Source organism: Eptesicus fuscus, chromosome 4 (assembly GCF_027574615.1).
Source record: "Eptesicus fuscus isolate TK198812 chromosome 4, DD_ASM_mEF_20220401, whole genome shotgun sequence".
Taxonomy (NCBI): domain Eukaryota; kingdom Metazoa; phylum Chordata; class Mammalia; order Chiroptera; family Vespertilionidae; genus Eptesicus; species Eptesicus fuscus.
The window spans coordinates 54,606,057-54,622,723 of record NC_072476.1 but is presented as its reverse complement, the minus strand read 5'-3'; the positions used below and the strand labels follow the sequence as shown (position 1 = coordinate 54,622,723).

At 40.7% G+C, this 16,667-nt stretch overlaps 1 protein-coding gene across 1 annotated transcript in view; it reads right to left on the bottom strand.

Annotated features, from left to right (window-relative positions):
* Positions 1-16,667, bottom strand: part of SLCO4C1 (solute carrier organic anion transporter family member 4C1) — a 63,177-nt gene that overhangs the window by 5,011 nt on the left and 41,499 nt on the right. The window contains exons 3-9 of the mRNA XM_008144511.3: positions 16,411-16,593; positions 14,609-14,705; positions 13,418-13,539; positions 10,288-10,403; positions 8,832-8,976; positions 8,258-8,453; positions 5,312-5,465 (exon numbers count right to left, since the gene is read on the bottom strand). Of these exons, the coding sequence (XP_008142733.2) occupies positions 5,312-5,465; positions 8,258-8,453; positions 8,832-8,976; positions 10,288-10,403; positions 13,418-13,539; positions 14,609-14,705; positions 16,411-16,593 (1,013 nt within the window). The remainder of the gene's footprint in view (positions 1-5,311; positions 5,466-8,257; positions 8,454-8,831; positions 8,977-10,287; positions 10,404-13,417; positions 13,540-14,608; positions 14,706-16,410; positions 16,594-16,667) is intronic.

Below are 16,667 nucleotides of genomic sequence, written 5' to 3'. Positions count from 1 at the left end.
GAGCGAATTGTTCAAATAATTTACCTGCTCACTTTCTTCATTTCCATTCTAGGACACACAAATAAAGCATGCATAGTGACAATCTCATTATTACACTAGTTTAAAAGAACAAACACTGTAATTTAAATAAGTGCTTCAGTAAAATTAACTAATGTGTCACAAGAGTTGGGGGGAAAATTGCTACTTTCAATTAAACCTTTTTACTATAATTTTCTGAACTTGTTGAATTGTTTTACCAAAAGCAAACTGTCTCCCTCTTAAGATGATATATTTATGAATATCAAAAACTAGAAGTGATTACATTATCTGGTAGGCTATTTTACATATAAATAACATCCACATATAAATTAAAAATATGAAATGTTGAAAGGCAACATGTAAATAAATCACAAGTATTGCTTTTGCATGAAAAAATAAAATATTTTAAAAGTTAGTCATGATTAGTTTTTAAAGCCCTTTTACATCTCAATTCCATCCCTGCAATAAATCTTTTTACACATTAAAGGACTCAATGAATGAAGTCAGCAGAGCCAGAGAAGTAAAAAGGAACTGGTGCTTTTATTGTTCTGAAGTCAGAGACCTTTTTGGGCGCTAAAATGTTCTATGGCCACTGGAACTGATTCAGAACACCCAAACATGCAGATGACACCCCCAAAATGGACTATTTGAGACTCAGCAATCAGATGTATCCAACAATGAAGTAATGTCACCTTTTAAATTTTTCAGAAGAAAAAGTGAGAAGTTTTTTTGTCTTTTTCTAAATGTATATTTTTATAATTTAAAAAAATTATTATCACAGATGTCGCACTTCCACCTTATTCCTTTTCCAGTTTTGTCCTGTTTGTGATGAAACTTTACAACTTTCTTGCATAAAAAAGTATACATTTGCCTAAATATAGTTGTAGTTAGTCAACATCTGTTTTTATATTTTGGGCCACTAGTGTTAAATATTAAAAATAATATTTCTGTGAACAAATGTGTATATTTATTACATTCTTATCAGTGCATTCACCTACCTGAAATATTCTGTAAGAAAAAAATCCCAAGAAAAAATTAGTTGTTTTACATGGATGGCATATCCTATATAATAAAAGCCTACTATGCAAATTATCCCTTCCACTGGGAGTTCAACCACTCGCTATGATGTGTGCTGACCACCAGAGGGCAGCGCAGAACATGGTGGGTGTCTGTGACACAGCACTGGCAGTGGGTGGCAGTGGAGGCACTGCTGCCCCAGTGGGAGTGGGACTGCTGTGGGATGGAGGAGCAGGAGAGAGAGCAGTGCCAGGCTAAGGCAGGTTGCAAATGGGGGCCCAATCACCCCACCAATCGCCTCACACACAGTGACCAGCGGAAGCAAGGGGCGGGGCTGCTCCCTGGCTCCCAGGCGCTGAGGGTGACCGACCCCAATCAATCGCCCTGCAGGCAGGATGGTGGAGCAGGTGAGGGGATAGAGGGGCTGATTGGGGTGGGGCCGGCCGGGAGGAGGAGCAGCAAGCATTTGGCCGGCTGGCCCTGCCCCTGGTCAAACTCCTGGTCAAGGGGACAATTTGCATATTAGCCTTTTATTTTATAGGATCTTTTCTTGCAATCTTTTTTTAAAACATATTTTTATTGACATCAGAGATGAAGGGAGAGAAAGTGTGAGATAGAAACTCAAAGATGATAGAGAGAATCATTGATCAGCTGCCTCCTGCATGCCCCCTATGAGGGATCAAGCCCGCAATCCTGGCATGTGTCCTGATTAGGAATCAGAGAATCAAACTGTGACCACCTGGTTCATATGTCAATGCTCAACCACTGAACCACACCAGCCAGGCAGATTTTACTTGCAATCTTAAATTTATTTTTATAAGGAAATAAAATGCTATTTCACTAGTCCATATTTTAGATATTCAAGATTATGTTCTTTTGTCACCTTATTGTGTCCTTTTATATCATAATATATATTTCCCACAAATGTTTTTAGTGTTATCACATTATCTATTATTGCCAAACATATTATGTAGTACTAGTGGCCCAGTGCACGGATTTGCACACATTGAAAGGAAATTAATTAGAAGAAACATTTTAATATTGCCATTCAACCTTTCTCTATAATACAAGTGTCAACCAAATTCAAAATTGACAATGACATATGGAAACACACGCATGTGATTGGCGCCAGCAACAGCTTTATACATATCGTGCATGCGCGAGTCAATGTTTATTTTTAAATTGCTAATGTGCATATGTACCAGCCAGCCAGTCAGTCAGACAGAAGGACAGTTGGTCACTTAGCTTTTTATATATGTAAAATAATAATGTGACTATTGTTTCCAAGGCTCTTAAATTTAGCTAAGATGAAATCTTTAGATTATACATATAATACCATAAAATTCTATTGGATTCTATTAAAACAATTTGACTACATTTAAAAATGAATATCTAGGTAAAATGATACACATTCCGATACAGAATTTAAATTAAATTTGTATTTGAGATTGAGATATATGATTTAATATCCTATCTAATAAAAGAATATGCAAATTGACCATGCCTCCGCTACACCCACCAGCCACGCCCACCAGCCAATCAGGAGCGAATATGCAAATAAACCCAACCAAGATGGCTGCAGCCACCAGAGGGAGGCTTGGGTTTCCCTGGCAATGGAGGAAGCCAAGCTTTCCACCTGCCCTTGCTGGCCTTGGCAGGGGTCGGAGCCAGCCGATCAGAGCAAGCTGGGGGTCCCTGCCCAGAGCCCAAGCCTCGGCAGGAGGCTTGCGGCCTTGGCCGGGGGCAGAGCCGGGTGATCAGAGCCAGCTGGGGTCCCCTGCAGGTGATCAGAGCCAGCTGGGTGTCCCTGCCCAGGGCTCGAGCCTTGGCCAGGGGCGAAGCTGGGCGATTGGAGCCAGCTGGGGTCCCCTATGGGCGATCGGAGCCAGCTAGGGATCCCTGCTTAGGGCCTGAGCCTTGGCTAGAGGCTTGCGGCCTTGGCCGGGGGCAGAGCCGGGCGATCGGAGCCAGCTGGGGTCCCCTGCAGGCAATCGGAGCCAGCTAGGGGTCTCTGCCCAGGGCCTGAGCCTTGGCCAGAGGCTTGCGGCCTTGGCCGGGGTCGGAATCGGGCGATCGGAGCCAGCTGGGGTCCCTTGCAGGCGATCGGAGCCAGCTGGGGGTCCCTGCCAGGGCCCGAGCCTCGGCCAGAGGCTTTTGGCCTTGGCTGGGGTCAGAGCCAGGCAATTGGAGCCAGCTGGGGGTCCCCTGTCCAGCGCTGGAGGCTTCAGGCCTTGGCAGGGGCGGAGCCGGAGATCAGAGGAGATAGGTGTGAACTACAGAGGAAACACCTTTTCTGACCACTCATTGGCTAAGCTTCCTGTATGCCACTGGTAATATTCTTAGTAACTTGGGTATAAGAATCCAAAAAGGTGATCTAGGGCTTTTCCACCACACTCCTGGAGAAAAAAACGAAGGTCTGCTGCTGGAGGGCTAAGAAATGTCATAACCTGCCCTACGCGATTTGGATAATGCCTCGGCCTGCTGACCACAGGATCCGGGTTAGATTCTGATCAAGGGCATGTACCTAGGTTGCAAGCTCCTCCCTGGCTGGGGCCGAGGTCAGGGCTCATGCAGGAGGCAACCAATCAAAGTGTTCCTCTCACTTTGATATTTCTCTCTGTCTTTCCCTTTCTCTTCCACATTCTGTAAGAAAGAAAAGAAAGAAAGGGAAGGGAAGGGGAAGGGAAGGGGAAGGGAAGGGGAAGGGGAAGGGGAAGGAAAGGAAAGGAAAGGAAAGGAAAGGAAAGGAAAGGAAAGGAAAGGAAAGGAAAGGAAAGGAAAGGAAAGGAAAGGAAGGAGCGAGAGAGAGAGAAAGAGAGAGAAAGGAAGGAAGGAAGGAAGGAAGGAAGGAAGGAAGGAAGGAAGGAAGGAAGAAAGAAAGAAAGAAAGAAAGAAAGAAAGAAAGAAAGAAAGAAAGAAAGAAAGAAAGAAAGAAAGAAAGAAAGAAAGGTCATATCCTATGAAAGACACATCTTGAAAATGCCTAAAGAAAGTTGTCATTTTTTCTTGGTGAAGGAACTGGAGTCCATGTTGATGAAAACACCTTGGTGGCTGTGGTGACTGGCAGTGGCTGCAGCAGTGGGGTGATGGGGCTGGTGCCTTCCCCTGACCAGCCCAGTTGTCTCCCACAAAGGGAGGCCAGACTGCGGCTTAAGCCCGCTCCCCCCGGGAAGCGGATCTAAGCCGTCAATAGGACATCCCCTGAGGGCTTCCAGTATGTGAGAGGGGGCAGGCTGGGCTAAGGAGACCCCCCCCCCCAGTGCACGAATTTCGTGCACCGGGCCCCTAGTCTATATAATAAAAGCCTAAGTGACCGTTATGGTGGAACGACCAGAATGACCGGTCACTATGACGCATACTGACTGCTATGGGGCAGACGCTCAATGCAGAAGCTGCACCCTGATGGTCAGTGCACTCCCACAGGGGTTGTGCCACTCAGCCAGAAGCCAGGCTCACGGCTGGCGAGCGCAGCGGCGTTGGCGGGAGCCTCTCCCACCTCTGCGGCAGCACTAGCTAAGGAGCAGTGACCCGAGCAGTAAGGAGCAGCGAGCAGGTGGATGGTAAGGAGCACGGCGTCCCAGACTGCGAGAGGGCACAGGCTGGGCTAAGGCCCCCTTCTCCCCCCAGTGCATGAATTTTGTGCACCGGGTCTCCAGTTTTTTAATAAATCCATGGTGTATCAAATGAATGCAACAAATATTTATGATGTTTCTACTATGTACACTGTAGTTAGCAAGAACAGGACAAGTTCCCTGACTTCAAGGGAGGTGTACAGTTGATAAAAAAAAATAAAATAAAACAATCCAAAAAGATAAATAACACTTTACTGCTGTAATAGAAGTAATGTTACAAAGATGTATGTAACTGCCAAGTTAATTTTTTGACAACAATTGCATCTCAGATTTAAAAGAAGGCTCTTTCTCTATCCATCGGTGTGGTCAGGTTTAGTGTGTGTGATTTCTGGAGTTTGTGTGCGCGCGCGCATGTGCGTGCGCATGTGCATGTTTAAGGTAAGAACAATTACCATGAGATCTACAGTCTTAACTAATCCTAAGTGTACGATACATAATTATTGACTATCAGTACAATGTTGTGCAGCAGATCTCTAAAGCTTATTCATCTTGTGACTGAAGCTTTATGCCTGGCTTCTGCATGGAGGAGGTGGGCCCGGAAGGAAAGAACAGGCATTGTGTGACTCCATAGAGGGATCAAAAAGGCCATCCATACATAGACAAATACACTGCCTCATTAAGGTGAAGTAGCAGACACAAGTTACCTCTGAACGTCTCATTGAAACAGAACTTTTACAACCTGCAAAGCAGGGAGAAAAGTATTGGACTCCATCTCTGCCACAGACAGGATAATAATGTGACCGCATGCAGTTACAGTTGGCATTACAAGGAGTGGTCAAGTTTCCCAGGTTTCCTGTCCTGTCAACAAGAAATGAAAGACGGGCCAATTATCTCTGTTAAAATATTTAATTATAACAATGTCTGCCTTTTCCCATCGAGCTTAACTTCTTGTGGAAGAGAGAAGCATTTGAACAATCTATCTATCTATATAAAACCCTAATATGCACATAGACCAAACGGCAGAACAACTGAACAACCGATTACTATGACGTGTGCTGACCACCAGGGGGCACGAGCAGAACATGGCAGCTGTTGGCCGCAGCAGGATGATGGAGCAGGTGAGCGGGGGCGCCAGACCAAGGTGGAGCTCCGGTCGCTGTCATCAGGGCGAGCCTCTGGTGGTTACTGAAAATTCTTTGCTCCCACACTCCGAGGTCCCACCCAGCGCTCGCACCCGCTGCCAATGCCGGAGCCGCTGCTCGCACCCACTGCCGGCCCTGATCACTAGGTGCCATCAGCAGATGCAAGCAGTGGCTGCCAGCCCCAATTGCCCCTGAGGGTATCTCCACCTCCCCCTGCTGCTGAGTGTAATCTGGGCAGCAGCCGCTGCTCACATATGCTGCCAGCACTGGCCATGGTTGCACCCACTGCTAGCGCCAACCCAATCACTCCGCGCTGTCAGCGGGTGCGAGTGGGGCTGGCCCCATCAGCGAGTGGGAGCGGTGGCAGCAGGAGCGGTGCTGCTGGCTGACAGGGGACTGGGGGGGGCACAGCTGCAGCAGGAGGGGCCGGGCAGGGTGCGGAGGATGGGCCAAGACCCACCCCTGTGCCCACCACAGCCTCGCGGCCCACAGTTCCTTTCAAGGTGCACGAATTCGTGCACTGGGCCCCTAGTAGTTATATATTATGTCGGTCAGTGAGAAGAAAAATAGGCAGAGTAAGCAAACATAGTTTCTCATTTGATAGCAGACAACTCCTTTTTTTAGGGAGGAGGGGCTGATTCTGAAGACTGTAGGGTGTTCTGCAGCATCCATCCTGGATGCCAGTACCATCCCCTTAGTTGTGACAACCGAAATGTCCCCAGACATTGACAAATTTCCCAGGAATACAAAGAAATTTTTAAACCTGGAAAGATGAGTAAAATCATGGTGTTCAACATATTCATTTTATCAATAGGAAAAATGAGGCCCACAGAGATTAACTTACTACTTTTCTTTCTTTGCCAAATATAATACTCCTGGTTCCCAGGCTCAGTGTTGTTCCAAGCTGCCTCTGAATAGGAGGCAATATAAAGGGTTACCCTAAGCAAGGAAACTTCTCCAATCCCATATTTATTCATTGACTCAGCCAATATATATTGAGCAAGTGCTGGGCCCTATGCTAGCTATTGGGAATACAAAGCTGAGTACACTATTCGTTGTCCTCAAAGATTTCAATCTAAGAGCAGAGAGAGATGGACACATAATTATACACAGATTGGTGAGTGTGGTTAAGGTAGAAAATACCAAAGGGACTCACATCTATATCATTCATCTGTCAAGGTGATAAATTAGTGTTACATAATCCAAAACTTTTTCTTCTTCCAAGAGGAACAAACAAAAAAAGTCATTTCTTGGAACAGGTTTGGGTGAAATTTACAGATGTGAAAGCCAGGTCTGCCCAACTTACTTCCATAGTCCCAGATATTTTTCTACTATTTTCAGACACAGGACTGAGTCCATTCAAACAGGTCCCTGAACCTAGCCTTCACTTTCTAGCATTTATTGGCTAAACATATCTCCTCTACTTTTCCCTCTTCTAAAATTTTCATCTCGCAAAACTTTTCACATCCTGAAAGGGTATTTAATCCCATTTTTTCTCTTATGCCGTGAAGCCTTTCCTGAATCTCGTCAAAGGAAACTGAAAAGCTCTCTTTCTGAATTCCATACCCTTTGTATGTCTCTCATTACCTAATGCATTGTTCATTCGCTGTTTTGTTTCCCAGTCTCTCCTCTTACACGGAAGACTCCTTTAGTGTATGGATTTTTGCCATGAGTTCTGCCACAGGAAGCAGTCAACAAATGCTGACCACATGCAGTGGAGTGGAATTAAACGCGGCTTTAGAAAACTCAGCATCTCATTAATGTAAAAGAATGACAGACATGAACAGCAACTACCAGTCATAACTGTTAATGGCAAACTTCCCCAAAGTATATCTCCTTAGGTGATCTGAATGCCATATCATACAAAATCATGGAGTCCCTGACCTGGAGTACCATCTCCCTCAACAGCGTCAAACATATAAAATACACTGCCATGCAACCTCCTGCCTGAACCCCTGCTCAGAGCCTAGGACTTAAGTGTGAAACAAACAGCACAAAGAAACATGTTTACAGATCGGAAGGATAAGAAGTCGCTTATTCCTCTACAGTAAACATGAACTTCTAAAGCAGATAAAGCAATGATTAGTATCACCTAGGACTAGCTTCATTTTAATTTCTCTCCTAACCCATTTTCAGCCCACCTAATACAAGACTTTCACCACAGGGAGGCATCTTCATATTTTAAAATTTAAATTAATAGGAACATACAATGTGAAAGCCTCCCTAAGATGTTAATCCCCTCTGGGCAAAGATTCTGCTATATTCAATCATTGTAACCCTGAGCATAGTACCCAGTACAGAATAGTTGCTCTCTGAATAAATACCCAACTTTTAATAAGATGTCAGTTATTTAAAGTAAAAATAAAAGGTGACTATTCTTACAAAAGAAAAAGCCTTTCAGATAAAACATTAAAAAGCCAATATCTCATCATTTTATCATATATTTAGAAATACACACATAGTTCATTACTCTGATATTAATATCAAAAAGCATTGAAACATACTTACCCATTATATGATTCAGACACTCCCGCAAATGGCTCATTTTCACAGCTGGCATAAACAAATACAAAGCTCAACACAAGTGCAATTAAAGATGTGAGCAAAGCAAACTTCATCGTGTTTTTACATGTCATTTTGAACTTCGAAACAATAACACCACCTAAAATCTGACCCAGAGCAGCTCCAGGAATTAAAATAGCCCCTAATGAGAAAGAAGACAGAAAACATACAAATATACTCAGTAACTCCTACCAAAAACTGGAAAACATCAAAAACAAACATCAAATCGGTTTTAACATACGAAAGCACTCGTGATTTAGACACATGAATAAATGATTTGTTATATTAAGAGATTAATAAAATTAATGTTTTAAATATTAACATTACTATATAGTCTCCTTAGCTATATAGCTATACAGCCTCTGTACCTATCAAGTTCATATAAAATATTATTTGATGTCAGAAAATCAGAAACTTTTATCAAAATCAGTATAAAGTTTAAATTTCAAGGACTCAGCTATTCCATTAGACAATTAAATTGGTACAGTAAGATTACACTAGGACAAAGAAAATGTTTTACCTCCAAGGGTAGCTGCAAAGCTGGATGACAATCCAAATTGGTTTTCTATAAATTTAGGTAAAAATGTAGCAAATCCAGTAGTAACTAAGGCTTCTGAAGAAGTTGATATAACTAAACACATAAAGACAGTATTCCTCATGGAATTCTAAAGAAAAAATACAGTTCACCAAATGAATAACTATGATACAGCACAGAATGTGCAAAATACAGCACAGAATGGCAACTTTTTAATAAAAACCATATATTTATCCATAATATTTCAGCTTTTTCCGCCAGCACAAAAGTATAAATATGGGTTAAATAGCTTTATTTAGAGAATGTTGAGAAAATGTATCTGTGAAGCACTTGAGAGGATTGACAAATGATGGCATCGGTAGGATGACTGTGCCTTTGTCATATGCAAGGGACCTGAAAAAGGAGGTACGGACCCACTTGGAAAGCCTACCCTTCCCCAGTCTTACTATAAAATCTCCATACAATAAATCTGTCCCTTATCTGACATTGTTATTGTGTTCTGAATTGCTATGTCCAGTAAGTGAGCATAGAGAAAGGTCTTTAAGTATCAAAGTTGTAGTATTGTTCTGAGTCTGTATCTCAGTAGTTCAGAAGCTTAAATAGGCAGAGTGTTAAGTCATTTTAAAAAGGTGTCTATGTTGCTAGACTTCTCAGAATGTTATCTATCTATCAGAAGGGAGTGTAGACATTCATTAATTCAATATACTTAATCATATATTGAAAACCAAAGTATAGTTCTGGAATATTAAATACAAAAAAAAATCATAAAACCAACCACAGTACATACAGACACACACATGCACACACACAAACACACGAGTCAGAGGCAGATGATCTAAGAAAAAGTAAATAATTTAAATAATTTCAAATCTCAAAAAGGTAAAATTACAAATTTCTTTATGTATAAAACTTTTATAATGCTAAATAGAAAGAATGCTTTTCTGCTGAGTTCAAAAGAATAGACCATAACACTTTTGTGTCTTTAACCTCAAGTTCAAGCCCAGTAACCACTAACCTCTACTTCTTTCACAAGGCAAATATATAGGTTTGGCATTCTCAAATATATATTTACAATTCAGTGATAACTGATTGATCCATTACATAAAGGAAATGGCATGGAATAACAGGTTATTGTGCTAATAAGGAATCACTGAATATTGATATTGCCAATAAGGTAACTCATGTTCTTTCAACCATTCTATTCTGAAATAATTTTCATTTACTCAAAGCTCAAGAAATAGAAATCTGGAGGGTTTTTTACAAGAGCTAGAATAATAGTAAATAAGCAAACAGCAATGAATTCATTATGGAAATAGTCAAACAACAATGCATTGTGGTAATATTTGTATGGATATATGAGTTTATGTACATATGTAATGTATACATATATCTACATACGTATGTGTGAGGGTGGGTGTGTGCATGAACCATGTTATTTTACCTTTAGTGCAGCTGGAAAATCTTTAAAACTTCCCCCAAAATTCTCGTCTATATGATCTAAGGAACTATTACTCTGATGAGTCTGGGAAGTTTTTCCATCTTGAACTTTTGCTGTACCTAAAAAAAAAAAAGTAAATGTACTTGCTCTATCACTTCATTCTTCATTTAAAAAATACTTTTTAATTGACACACACTTCTACACATATATAAATTCCATAAATAAGGATCCAGTTCCTCTTTTCATCAAAAAAAACTGTATAAATATCCAAGTCTGCAATCTGGCAAGAGTTAATATTTTTACAATTAGCTAAGGAAGTTCCAACTGGTCTAAAATTTAAGATGAGACACTCTTCCTCTAATCACATATTTATTCTCTTTATTATAAAACTTTCTTTAAAAATATTTCTTTAGCTCAAATGTTTCTCTTTCACATCTTTTATATATTAAACAAAGTATGTTTGTGGCTTTTTTTCTTTTACTCTCTTTAATTCTAACATACTTTGCAGATGAAACAATGTTTGACATCTATTACCAGGTCCCTTTCATTTTTAATAATGGTTCTATGAATAAATCTGAGAAAACAGTTAATATATTGAATCATAAGTTGGATGGTCCAATGTAGAAGAAAAAAAAAAAAAATCAGCCCAGCCAGTGTGGTTCTCTGGTTGAGCACTGACCCCAGTTCAATTCCAGGTCAGAGCACATGCCCCTGGCTGCAGGCTCAATCCCCTGTAGGGGGCATACAGGAGGCAGCTGATTGATGTTTCTCTCTCATCAGTGTTTCTATCTATCCCTATCCCTTACTCTCTCTAAAAAATCAATAAAAACATCTTTAAAAAAAATAAAAAGCAATGGTTCCACCTACTTCTACTCTGTCAACATTTGTTTTGCCCATTTCCAAATGGTAATCTTCTATCCTTTTTTAAATAATAGAAACAATACCTGAGCCTAGAGAAAAATACATATGTGTATATATAAGCAAACAACAATGCATTATGGAAATATTCAAACAACAATGCATATCCTATCTAATAAGAGTAATATGCAAATTGACTGTACCTCCACTATACCCACAAGCCACGCCCACAAGCCACACCCATAGGCCAATCAGGAGCAAATATGCAAATAAACCCAACAAAGATGGCTGTGGCCACGGAGAGAACAGGAGGGAGGCTTGGGTTTCCCCGGCAATGGAGGAAGCCAAGCTTTCCGCCTGCCCTTGCCAGCCTAGGTCTCCACTCAATGCTACAAAGTTTCAATGATAGAAGATAAATAAATCCCAACAAAAATGGTGGCAGCCATGGAGCTGGAGAGAGCAGGAGGCTAGGGTTGCCCCCGGAGATGGAAGAAGCCAAGCTTTCCACCTGCCTTTGCAGCGCAGGCCTCCACTCAATGCTACAACGTTTTAATTATAGAAGATAAATAAATCCCAACAGAAATGGCTGCGGCCACCGAGTGAGCAGGAGGCTTGGCTCCACTCAAGGCTACAAAGTTTCAATTATAGAAGATAAATAAATCCCAGATACCAGGGCCTCCGCTTGGGTCGCTAGGGGGATGTGGCCGGCCTGCAAACCAACACAGGCCACTCGCCCAGGCCACCCCCACACCCCAAGGGAACCCCCACCCTGATCTGGGACACCCTTCAGGGAAAACCAGGTCCCCAACCATGCACCAGGCCTCTAGCCTATCTAATCCTATCTAATAAAAGAATAATATGCAAATTGACCATCACTCCAACACACAAGATGACTGCCCCCATGTGGACACAAGATGACCACCACAAGATGGCCAGCAGGGGAGAGCAGTTCGGAGGGACCAGGCCTGCAAGGGAGGGCAGTTGGGGGCGATCAAGCCTGCAAGGGAGGGCAGTTAGGGGCAAACAGGCTGGCAGGGGAGCAGTTAGGCATCAATCAGGCTGGCAGGGGAGTGGTTAGGGGGTGATCAGGCTGGCAGGCAAAAGCGGTTAGGGGCAATCAGGAAGGCAGGCAGGCGAGCAGTTGGGAGCCAGCAGTCCTGAATTGTGAGAGGGATGTCCAACTGCCCGTTTAGGCCCGATCCTATAGGATCTGGATCAGGCCTAAACAGGCAGTCAGACATCTCTCAAGGGGTCCCAGACGGGAGAGTGTGCAGGCTGGGCTGAGGGTGCACCGGGCTTCTGGTACTATATTATATGCAAATTGACCCTCACGCTCTTGCACAAGATAGCTGCCCCCATAGAGTCAAAGATGGCCACCACAAGATGGCCAGCAGGGGAGGGCAGTTGGGGACAACCAGGCTGGCAGGGGAGGGCAGTTGGGGGCAATCGGGCCAGCAGGGGAACAGTTAGGCAGTTAGGCGTCTATCAAGCTGGCAGGGGAGTGGTTAGGGGGCAATTAGGCAGGCAGGCAGGTGAGCGGCGGTTGGGAGCCAGCAGTCCCGGATTGTGAGAGGGATGTCTGACTGCCAACAGTCAGACATTCCCTGAGGGGTCCCAGATTGGAGAGGGTGAAGGCTGGGCTGAGGGATACCCCCCCTCCCCCAGTGCATGAATTTCGTGCACTGGGCCTCGTGTGTGTGTGTGTGTGTGTGTGTGTGTGTGTGTGTGTGTGTGTGTACATATATATATTTGAACTTCAAGATTATACAGAAGCAAAATATCAGAATATTCTCTTCTATTAATATTTTCTTTTTTGAACAGACTAGTATACTACAGCATGTCTTTGATGATAATTCAAAGAAAAGCACTTGTACTTTTAACAGCAAATAATAAACATCAATGATTTAAGGCAGATGGGCTCTTGAATTTAGTGACTAAATACAGACAAATAGTTTAAAAGATATTATCTTATATAGATATATACAGCAGGATTCTAGACAACAAATAAGCAACAAATTTAGTAAGTTTATAGTAAATAGGTGAATATGTATAGTTTTGCTGATTATGAATTGAAAATTAAAGGAAACCATGAATATTAAGATTGCTCCCTAATATTTCCCAAAATAGAGAAAGCTATTCAAAAGTTTGCATAGGCAGAAAACTGAGATTCTAAAAAAACAAATAAATTTTCTAGGGTTCTTTCCAATCATGTAGAAAGCAACACTTGACCTAGAATTGGACTAAAACTTCCTTGTCTTAAAGATATTATTTTTACCTGGTAAATGTTTTGGAAAGCAAGAAAAAGGTATTATTAAACACCAAGCACAGAGACAAGCCATAAGAAATCCAATCCACCATGCCCCGAGCCATCGTGGGTCATCCTCAGTTATATCAGTGCTATATGACAGAAAAACAAAAGGTCAAAGTCAACTCTATTTTGTTCATTAAAACTCAGTTATGATAATTATATACTTTATAATTCAAGTACATTTATAGAGTAATATTTTTATAATATCCAAAATTTTAAGAGGAGCCATTCTGATGAATCAGACAACAGATAGCAAGCATAAATGAGAGCTATAAGAATAATGGTTTGCAACGTATTTCAGGCTGGCAAATAGGACATAGAAATTTAAACTATTTAATACTAAATATACTGTTGAAAGTATACATAGTATTTCTGAACATACTTTATCTAACTTTGGCTAAGTCTTCATTCTCTACTATATTAAATACATCTCACAGCATATTTGACCTATGTTAAAAGCCCACACACTGTGCTTCAATTACAGCATTCTTTTAAATATGTCTTTGTAAAATGATTCATTACATTTTTATAATGGTTTCATATTTTATAATAATAGACTCTTTCCCAAAATACTCCACTCCTACAAACTTATGCAATTCTCTACTGAAATTAAAATGTCCTTTCTTAAAATCAGCTCTCTGCTTCAAGGCTTCCCCTGACACCTTTTTCTATAGTCTTTGTATGAAACAAATAAATATTCCCTATTTCTATCCTCCATGGTCAGTTATTAAAACTGCACAACTGTGATCTCTAAGATATCATTAGAGATACTAGAGAACTTAGTCTGAGAATCATACACTCTTGACTCTTCAAGCTACCTACCTCCAGTTAAATCTACTAAAAACATAACTAATTTTGATTAAATTCTCCTTTTGAACAATTTATGGCACCTTATATGTGTATAGAAAAATTATACTAGGTAACTATTAAATATCCTTATTTATGAATAATAAATGTTTTATACTAAAAGATGGTATGGATTAACTCATGAAACAATGTAACCAAAACATTACATAAAAATTGTATGTATTCAGTTTTGTTTACTGAAAAAAAATCTTCATAATATGCTAAAGAAATACTGTGAAAATATTTGTCTATGATGTTAACACTAAAATAATGAAATAAATTTAAATAAAAGAAAAACAGATATTGCCTTGCCTTTGTTCCAAACCGACATCAATGTACACTTTTAACAGCTGTCCTCCCAGCACATAGCCAACAGCAGGGCCTAATATTGACATGGAATAGCCAATTCCTAGAAGGACAAAGACAAGGAAAATTTTCATCTGTACAAGTTTGCTTTAAATGTCTAATAATAGTAAAGATACAAATATTTTACTGTAGAAAAATCAAAATGGTTAGAATTACATGAAAATTACACATATTAGCCCTACCTGGTTTGGCTTAGTGGATAGAGCCTTGGCCTGAGGACCAAAGGCTCCTGGGTTTGATTCCCGCCAAGGGCATGTACCTTAGTTGCAGGCTTCTCCCCAGCCCGAGCCCTGATCAGGGCACCTGCAGGGAGCAACCAATCAATGTGTTTCTCTCACTTCAATGTTTCTCCTCGCCTTTCCCTCTCTCTTCCACTCTCTCTAAAGGATCGATGGAAAAATACCCTCAGGTGAGGATTAACAAAAAAAAAAAGAAACAAACAAAAAATTACACATATTTTCACTAAAAAAAAAATATGTGATGCCATTTGAATGGTATCACTTGTAAAATCCAGGAGCTTAAATTATATAATTTAAAAGCTATTACACTGAAATAATAATTGCAATAATAATAATTGCAATAAATCCAGTTATTATAAATCCATGGAGGGTTATATCTTTAACTGGTGGCAGGGGTAGTGCATCGACTATTATCCTTTACAGATGGTTATAGTAATTATTTTTTACAATCCTTATGGAAAATATATGAAAGTATAAGCCTTTTCCACTCTGTACACACTACAAAAGCCTTCTTTATTTTATACTACAGCAACTGATAAAAACCTAAATCTGGTCATTAGTCTGTTTCTTAAAAACAAGCAATTCATTTAGCCATATGCTTTTAGTGAATCTCCCATTTTCACTTGCAGCAGAATTAAACTGACCTTATTTATCTCAGATATGTAAAAATTCATCATATGTAACATTTAAATTTTGCAAATTAACCCCTCACCAAACTCTGAATCAGTGGGTACCCTGATCTTGGGCTTCCCAGCCTCCAGGAGTTTTAAGAAATAAATATATGTTGTCTATAAGCTAACCATTCTATGGTATTCTATTATAGCAGTATGACTGGACTAAGATAGTCCTCTACATCACTAGTAGAATAATAAATTGATAAAGTAAAAACTCATGTGCAAATAAATTGCACATTAATTGGCTATAGGGTCATGGATTGGCTGTAGGGCCATATAGCTCTACCTTGCAGGTACATCAGAAAAGGAATTTGAGATAAACTTACGCTACCAGAAAATCAGATCACAAAGAGGGGGGGGGGGGGGGGGGGAGGAATCCAGTTATATATCAAAAGGGTTAATCTGAAATGGAAAACTCCACAGTTTCTGGGCACTATCTTGGGTTTTCTTTTGCTGACATCTAGTAGGATGTAGTAAGCCCCATAGAGTGGCAGAGCTCGATCTCCACACCCTGTGTAAATCAGCCTGGAATTCAAGCAGTCTAGAGAGTCTACGGCTTGAACGGCACTTCCAGGAAGGCTGGCATGCCCAGTATAAGAAATAGTGCAAAAAAAAAAAAAAAAAGAAATAGTGCAGGGCATTCAACAAAATTCAATGGGAAGACATGTTATGTCAGTAAATAATAATAATAAAAAGCAATATTGCATGTATCTGATAGATACTCTTATGATATTACAACTAATTTTAAATAAGCATATGTTATGCTTTACTTATAAATTTAAACATCAATAAGATGAAATGATACCCAGACATTCATATTACAGAGCAAACTTACCTATATAGAGAGAAGATTTGTGTGTGGGTACAGAGTCATCAAGAAAGGCTGTTCCCAGGGTATAGAGGGGAGTTCCTCCTGCTCCCAGCAACAGTTGTCCCAAGATGAAGACATACAAGAAGTTGGAAAGTGAAGAACTTGAAGAGGTACAACCGGTTCTATTCCTCGCTATTGAGCAAGTATCTTTAGAGAGGGAAAAAATAAAATTGTAAACATAAAGAAATTCAAGAGAAAGACAAACACCGTATGATTTTACT